This window comes from Caenorhabditis briggsae, assembly GCF_000004555.2.
Source record: "Caenorhabditis briggsae complete genome, chrV, whole genome shotgun sequence".
Taxonomy (NCBI): domain Eukaryota; kingdom Metazoa; phylum Nematoda; class Chromadorea; order Rhabditida; family Rhabditidae; genus Caenorhabditis; species Caenorhabditis briggsae.
The window spans coordinates 11,711,973-11,720,084 of NC_013488.2; the positions used below are offsets into that span (position 1 = coordinate 11,711,973).

General features: G+C 38.8%; 4 protein-coding genes across 4 annotated transcripts in view; 1 reads left to right on the forward strand and 3 right to left on the reverse strand.

The window, feature by feature from the left end:
- Positions 1 to 890: 890 nt before the first annotated feature.
- Positions 891 to 1,115, reverse strand: CBG27125 (the record flags this gene model as incomplete). The annotated part of the gene is made up of 1 exon (XM_045237754.1): positions 891 to 1,115. The coding sequence occupies one exon, from the start codon at positions 1,113 to 1,115 to the stop codon at positions 891 to 893; it is 225 nt and encodes a 74-aa protein (XP_045098942.1).
- A 306-nt stretch (positions 1,116 to 1,421) lies between these two features.
- On the reverse strand, positions 1,422 to 5,010 carry CBG09291 (the record flags this gene model as incomplete). The annotated part of the gene is given in 14 exon segments (XM_045237755.1): positions 1,422 to 1,530; positions 1,578 to 2,043; positions 2,091 to 2,435; positions 2,478 to 3,068; positions 3,121 to 3,239; positions 3,283 to 3,438; positions 3,488 to 3,605; positions 3,656 to 4,043; positions 4,070 to 4,078; positions 4,092 to 4,390; positions 4,435 to 4,578; positions 4,624 to 4,744; positions 4,788 to 4,884; positions 4,937 to 5,010. 14 exon segments carry the CDS (start codon positions 5,008 to 5,010, stop codon positions 1,422 to 1,424), a joined length of 3,036 nt encoding a protein of 1,011 aa, XP_045094085.1.
- Positions 5,011 to 5,349: 339 nt separating this feature from the next.
- Positions 5,350 to 6,367, reverse strand: CBG09290 (the record flags this gene model as incomplete). The annotated part of the gene is made up of 5 exons (XM_045237756.1): positions 5,350 to 5,585; positions 5,632 to 5,779; positions 5,882 to 6,030; positions 6,079 to 6,286; positions 6,332 to 6,367. The coding sequence occupies 5 exons, from the start codon at positions 6,365 to 6,367 to the stop codon at positions 5,350 to 5,352; spliced, it is 777 nt and encodes a 258-aa protein (XP_045094086.1).
- Positions 6,368 to 7,271: 904 nt separating this feature from the next.
- CBG27126 overlaps positions 7,272 to 8,112 on the forward strand; it is a gene marked incomplete at both ends in the record, with an annotated part of 1,427 nt that continues 586 nt past the window's right edge. The window contains 3 exons of the mRNA XM_045237757.1: positions 7,272 to 7,498; positions 7,583 to 7,645; positions 7,697 to 7,828. Of these exons, the coding sequence (XP_045098943.1) occupies positions 7,272 to 7,498; positions 7,583 to 7,645; positions 7,697 to 7,828 (422 nt within the window). The remainder of the gene's footprint in view (positions 7,499 to 7,582; positions 7,646 to 7,696; positions 7,829 to 8,112) is intronic.

Below are 8,112 nucleotides of genomic sequence, written 5' to 3' on the forward strand. Positions count from 1 at the left end.
GAAAAAATTGAGAAAAATCGATAAAAAGGAAAAAAATAAGATAAAGATTTTGCGAAAATATTTATTGTTGGGTTGCGGTAGCACTCGTTTGCCGGCTGTGTTTTCGAAAATTCTCCTTGAAATACGGTGGCCTAACTTGTGTGAAAATTCGGCCACAACTCCAATTTTTTGCACAAGAATAATATGATGCCGTGGCCTAGGTTTCTTACTGCGCGGGAATTCAAATCCTATTTTTTTCAATGCCGTTTTTCGGGGATATAGGATTTTTTTTTGAATTTTTTCGCAACAATACTATTGTCTATTCAATAAAACGTGGGCGCGCCGCAGATTGCAAAGTGACACGCCCCTTTATGAAACGCGTGAGAAGAGGGAAAAGGGAACGCGTTTCAATGAAAATACATATTTTTGAAACATTTCAAGGCAATAAAAATTTTTTGGTCGGAGTCCCCCTTTAATAGAAGCTCACCCGGACCGTTAACGTTAAACTCAATTATCTTGAGTCCTGTGAAAGATATAAATAAGCTGTCAACTGATAGAATATGTATGATATTATGATGAATAATTTATCAGTTGACAAATTTTTGATATCTTTCACAGCAATCGAGAAAATTGAGGTCAAATTTGAGGCTCCTGGACGTTTCAGAACCCGACGCTTCAGAACTTTTCTACATTTTTGCATGGTGGTTTCTGCACACCAAATGCACACCAATTCATTGAATGAATTTCATTTTAATTTTTTGTTTTTCTGCTTTTTCATTCGTTTTCCTCTACTATACTCCAAAAAAACTTATTTGGTAAAAACCAGCAAGCAAACTGCAGAATAGCTCTGAAACGTCGAGTTCTGAAACGTCGGGTTCGTGATAGAGGAAATACGGTAAATATAATGAATCTCACCAGACATGCCAGTTGAACAATGGCCATTTAACAGGCTTCATAGAGTTCGGTGTTTTATACAAAATACAGTAACCACCAAAAATATAAAGAGGCATCAGCATGATCATAAATAGATGGGAAGGATAAGCAAGTGATTCCCAACTCGACAATAACCCTTCATTTTTCGGACAACGGATGTAGTTGGAAAGATAGTATTCCTGTACTAAATAATTGGTGGTCATTAGGATGTTGAAAAGAAAACTAGTGAATGAGACTGCAAAAGACAATCACTGTGGCCAACCTCTCGATTTCACCTGTCACAAATTGAAAGCTAAGAATCTAATGATCACTGATTTGTTGGTAATTGACATGGGAGAAATGTTTTCTGAACTTTTTCCAGATTCTTTTAATCTCAATGCACTCCATGCGACAAAAATACGTTTGAACTTTATAGTTATTCAACAACAATAGAAAACAATTTAACAAAAAAAGAAAACAATGATCTGGAAATGCTATACTACCCTAAATTGAAAAACATCAAACCCGTTTCATGAAACTTTTCTCAATTTCTCTTGAATTCGAGCTTCTTCGCTTCCCGTAATTATGTCATCATCGGCAGCGATGTTCAAGAAACCATCGGGTTTGAAGATCCATTTTCTTAAATTAAACAAATTTAAGTACATCGCCAAGTGTACTGTACTCACTTTGATAGACTTGAGTGTTTCTCAATCACTGCTGATAACCGATTTTTCTCCTCATCCCTCAGTTCTACATCATACTCTGAAAAAAGATCATAGACACGGAGAGCTGTGGGTCCCATATGACGAGAGTCTGCAATAAGTGATGTGTTGAATAACATTGAAATACGAGCGTTACCACAGATTCTGAGTAAATCAGCTTGCATACTTTGAGCTGCTTCTTTATTGCTGGCTAAATTTAACTTTCGGAGACAGAGTGCCGCGTAGTCTAACATGAATTGATCATCAAAAGAACGAGCCTTCATTGCATTCATCAGGCGCATCGCCATCAGACAGTCGTTGGGATCGATATCCGTTGTTAATTGCTCACATGTTTTTTCAGCTTCTTCGAAACGACGCATTCCAATCAGAACAGCCAAATGCATTGCACGCATCCTGGATTGAGAAAGGAATGTTGCACCACGATGGATTACTAGAAGAATCGATATTATTTATGAAGATAACCACTCGAAAGCTAACCAAACTGTAAATTTTTCCTCGATTCATCCGAATTTTGTTGTAAACAGTATCTTAACAAAGCTACTGTTCCGTTGGGGCAATGGAGGCTTGACAGAAACTTTTGCCACGTGTTCAAAGCTTCCGTCCATCCAACTCGCTTCAGAAGAATATTGATGAAGAAGACAGTGAGCGTTTCACTGGGATGCAGTTGAATAAGATCTAGCTTGACAAGACAGCGTAGGAAATCAATGAGCTCGTCGACAGTGTTTTGTGTAAATCCTTGACGTTCCAAACGTTCGAAGCATTTGGCAAATAACTTCTTGTACTCGTTTTGGGTTTCGAAGAATCCTTCGTAATAGCAGGAAGCTGAAAGAATCGCAATTAAATTCCTTTTTGGAAATCAATTACCATTAGGAAACAGTGTTCTGAGTTCATACGCGTAGTCAGTAATCCCTCTGATTGATAACTGCTCATCTTCTTCTGCCATTCTTCTGAGCACGCTCAGTAAGTGATAATTCTTCATAGGCGTCTTCGAAGGATCCTCATCCCATTCACATGAAAACGGAGATAGTCCTTCCAACATTTGATGAACATTCTTCCATGACTCGTGCATCAAGTACAAGTTCAAAGCGGACGGAACAATCTCAACAAAATTAGTGTCCGTTGGCCAACCATTGCTGCTCAGAACTGAAGAAACCTTTGTAATGTCTCCTTGGTCAACACATGACTTCAGTTTTTCATAAAGAATCGGCACCGATTTCTTATGTGTCGCCTTTGGAGTCTCAAATGTTTCAGAATAGTACGCACGACACCAGCCTCTTAGATCTCTGGCAAAAGGTCGACTCCGTTGATCTTCTGGTATTTGTTTTTCCTCTTTCGCTCTTATTTTCGACCATTGAAGTAAAATCAACCAAGTTTGACGTTCCGTAATGCCATAACTTTTGAGAACTCTCGAAAGTTTATCCAATCTCGATAAATCTCGGAACGGGCGACCGTTATCTGAAAATAGAGAAAACATATAATTTTAAACTGAAGTCTAGATAATACTCACTGTAGAGAGGTTGGAGTATCGTGCGAACGAGCGGCTCGGTTTCAATGCTTGACCATTCCCGATATCCCATTGTAGTGAGTCGGAAAAGAATGGCGAGACGTTGGTTGACATCGGATTCGCTAAAAATTTCCTTCGTCGAATAAGCATATTTTGATGGCTCACCTTGTCATCAGAGGCAAAGTGATATGAATTCTCTCTCTTTTGACGTCTATTTCGTCGATGAAATTTCTAAAATACTCGAGCCTGTCGTCTAAATCCATATCTTTCAACATCAAAGTAGCGTATAACAGATCATCATACATACGAATCCGGAGGTTTCTGGAAGTATGAACGATCATATAGATTGAAATTGAAATGTTATTCTTACGAGTTCTTCCTGTTGAATGTATAATGGACTCGATTGGCAATATCTCGAATCAGGTGTGCTGGTTCTTGATTTCGGATGAGTTGTGTCGAAAGTCGTCCAACCAGTTGGTGAAGGAAGGCTGAAGTCGAACAGTATTACACTTAAATAACTGATATTTTCAAAACTCACTACTTTTTCGTTGATTCTCCAAGCAATCCGACACTCGTTTAGTGTCTTCTAACAGTGAAAGCGCGGTATAATAGTGCCGATGACAAATATGCCGTTCGATTTCTCGGAAGAGTTTTCGAAAGAATCCTTCGTCTCTTGAAGTACAGTTTAGCATTTGCTCCACTAATTGTGAACACTCTGCTCCTTTTCCATCTCTACTCTTTTCTGCCATATGCCAAACTGTTTCTAAAATATCATCAGCTGACAACGCTAACTTTGTTGTCGACGCGATTATACATTTTCGAAGGATTTGTCGAAGACGATCATTGTCTCCACGACAAGCTGCCGCACGTACAGCGGCTCCATGAGCCAATAATGACCCATTTTCTCCGTATTTGGTTGCAGCCTGCTAGAAAATTGAGTTTAATCCTTGACATTTTCAATCTCGGGTTTAAACCTGGCATAAGGAGTCAGCTTTCTTGTAGTGACCTCTGATAGAAAAAGCGAAAACAGAAGCTGCGTTGATATGAGCATCCACTGCGAATCCTTTTCGTGCCATTGTGTAGACCATATTCTTCAATCCTTCTACATCTCCAGAAACAGCTACTCTATTAACAACTTCATGGAAAGTTGCAACGTTGGGTTCAATTCCAGCCCTTTCCATTTGATCTAATTCTTTTACAGGATCCCATTCTGTTCCATTTTCATTCAACACACGGAAACGGGCGTTCCAACCATAAACAGGCGGCGGTCCGACTGTAATAGACAAATTCCAAATTTAATAAATTTTGGTTACAAACTATCAGTATTCAGCTGTGCCCACAGTCTATCTAGAATCTCGTTTTTTAAAGTATTCTCGATATTTGATAACGGGTGGCCACAACTATGAATAATGAGCGGAATCCATCTTTCTGACGCTCGAGTGATGTGATTCTTGAAGTCTCCTAAAAATTATCAGGCTGAGAAATCAGGGAAAACTTTAAATGTACCGTTTCCTTTTTCCATTTGTCTCACAATGTCAAACAGAACAACATCTCCACTGATTCGGTAATTTTTACGCAGGTTTTCTTGAATTTTTGAAAGGATAACATCGGGATTACTAGTTTTGATCTGAAAATTATTTTCAGAAAAATGTGATGAAGTACAAGCCAACCTTTTCTTTTCCTGCTACCACACCTCGGAAGTCACCTCGTCTCACCAGCCTCGAGTCTTGCTCTATAGATGGTAAAGTTGAGAGAGCAACATCACTCCTTGATCAAAATATGTTTTTTTTTTCGAATTATAATGTTTTATCTTACTTACGAGGTCGACATATGCTGGGAGAACCTGTAGAATATGTGAAGCTTGTCGTGAAAACATTTTATACTATTGTTCATTGCATTGGTGTGTATCTAGCTGAAAAGTTTCAATATTCTAGATGTCCGGACATGGTCAAGCTAACTTTTTGGCTAAAATTTGAGCAAATTTTAATTTTAATGCGTTTCCCGAGAGGAGTACACGAGACGCAAGCTAGGCCACACAAATGCGCGCGTGTTCAAATTAAACAAGACAACAGTCGTTATGACGCAAAAGTCGCATTAATGGGTCCAAACTTGTAAACAAAAATTGATTTATTAAACATTGATAACAATTAATATAATTTACTCAATAAATTTCATTATTTCTCAATTTGTCGGAAACTCTAAAATTTTTTTCTGGAGATCAATCAAAGGCGGTTAAGGATAATCAATGTAAAATCCTTTCTGTGGATGTTTCTCGTCCTTGATTTCTGATCCAGTCGGAGCAGTGACGACCAAATTCTCTCTTCTCGATTCTTGTTCAACGGGTGTCAGCACTGGAGTTATGACCTCCTTTGTTCTGTTGTTAGAACCATTGCCATCTGGAGTGCTGATAGAATGGAATAGAGCTTTCCAGACATCATTCACAATAACAGGAACCATCTTTTTTACTGCTGAAATATAATTATCATTGATAAAGAAGCACAACTGAAAACCAACTTTTCATCACAGTTCCATCTTCCTCATCTACTTTCACAGAATCATTTTTCGGGGGAGATTGAGCAGCACATTCCCGAAGTGTAACACATTTTCCTTCTGAATTTCTCGCCAATCCATTCTTACAAACACATCCTTTGTTGCATTGTTCCTGAAGAAAAATACATAGTTCAGGTTAGATTGAGGTTGAAGAGTTTAGACAAATCACGGCAAGAGCACAGCACACCAAACATTTGATTAGTTTTCATTCTACCTGAACACTACGCTGTACTCTCGTGTCGCGAATCGTAAAAACGGTGGCAAACGTTCGTCGTACCTTGCGGCATTTAGGAACCAGGTTATGGCAAGTTGGTTCACAATCCAGACAGTTGTAGATTTCAGTTTTGGAGCAGGAAAAGGTTTCTGAAAGTATACTGAGAGTGTTTTTACGTCTGTTTCAGTTTAACTCACCAGTTCGTTTGAAGCCACTTGGTAGTTCGTATCCTGCACATTCCGGTCGATCGGTCTTCAAAAACTCATTTTGGTCAGCGACCTGTTCAAGAAAAGCGTTACGAAGAGCTTTGATACTTACTTTTTTACCAACCCGTGCCCAATATTCACACCAGTCGATTGAATTTGAGTTGAGTGAGAGTGCACATGGAATTAAAACTAATAAGATCTGAAATTGAAATTGCTCTAGAAATATGCATTTTGTTAAACTAACCGACAAAACCACAACTGAAAAATTTAGACTAATCATGATGATATTCTGCGAATTGAAAGAGAGGAAAAGTGTGGATAGGGGTTCTAGATACTATCGTTTCACAGGGGCAAAATTCGAAATGCAAACTGGCCTTGAACTGATTAGCGCGGAGCATCCCAAACAGACCAAAACGGGAGGTGCGAGTTGATGAAAATGGGGGTGAATGATACAGTAGGGGAAACGGAGAGGCACAGGAAATTAATACCATTAAACAATGGAATCAGACTAACTGTAGGTGATTTATTTGGGAGAAAGAAAAAGAGGAGAAGTTGCAGATGTGTTAAAATAGAATATATGTTATGGAATTGGTCTTTGACTGGAGACTGGGAGAAAGCAGGAGTCACATTATTCAGATTATCAGTATCAAAAAAATTATATCACCATTGAGACATCGGAGAACATTTATGAACAGAAACAAAAAGATCCACCCAAACGTTCAAGTTTGAGCCCATATATTTCGTTTTCTGTACAAGATATCAAAAAGTAATCAACAAACAAAATATATTTTATATTGTGATAAACATTTTGCCAGTTGACTACGTTCAAAAATCTTTTACACGAGCCGAGATGTATGAGCTCGAAGTTAGAGATTTCGGGGCCCTTCTATTAGAGCGTTTACCCTACATGAGGAAAGGTTGGGTGTGAAAAGGATTGCAAATATCCAATGAATTTTGAAAACCAACAAAACAAAATTCGAATATTCCGCCATTATTCTGCTAACTCATTTTTGATGACTCATAAAGCCTTTTTCTTTTGTTATTGTATAAATTTCAAAATTGTTCTAGAAGAATCTCGTGATTCATATCACAATAGCCATTGGCTTGCTATTGGCATTTTTACTGATTTCACATTTATTCCTCCAACGATATTGCGATCTGCGGATCCCAATATTTTCTAGAATATGGGCAATTCTATCTCACGAACTCGTGAGAGGGTTGAGATCAATACGAGAAGAGTTCTCAGAAGATTCAGAAGATCTTCGTCCCGAGAGGATCTTCGTCCTGAGACTCTTCTTCCACAGTTGCCTGACCCGGAATTCTCTATCCCTCGGACCTTGCCTTTTGTTTTCAATCGTTCTGAACATTTCAACGATGTGCTTGTCGGCAATGAAAATTCATCGGTCCGAAGGTGAGAGTTGAATAATTCGAAAATTATTTAACAAATTTGAATTTTTTGGAATGAGGTTTACACATGTAAGTTTATTTTTTGCAGAATTAGATTGCCTATCAGAGTCCCACCACCCGTCTGCCCTCGTTGGTCGGGTTCTGTTCTGAGGTGAGAAAACTTTAGACGGAGAACTGATTAAGGATCAAAAACAACTTTCAGTAATGGGTTGGATCGTCCATTCGCTCCACCTCCCCCAGATGTCTTCCTAGACGAAGGAAGTCTCCTCCCGCCACCTCTCCTTCCTCGACGCCGAACGAATACTACTCCTCCACCTCCAGTTCCACCCCGAAGGTAACTTTTTTCGTCCTTCTGTTTGTTTAAAACTCTTAACGCATTCCTACGAAAACCACTTTTTAGTGTTGGCTACCAGACTACGGTTACAGAAAGATATGATAAGAAAACTTTCACTTGTCTACCTAATGTTATTCATGTAGCGAAAATATGTATTGAAATGCATTTCCGCGCCCTCGAAATTCAATGCATGAGCGTCGCGAAATGTATTTCAAAGCATTTCGCGACATAACTGTAAATGCATTTCAATACATCGCGTGGTGAGATATTTTTCTGGAAAAAGG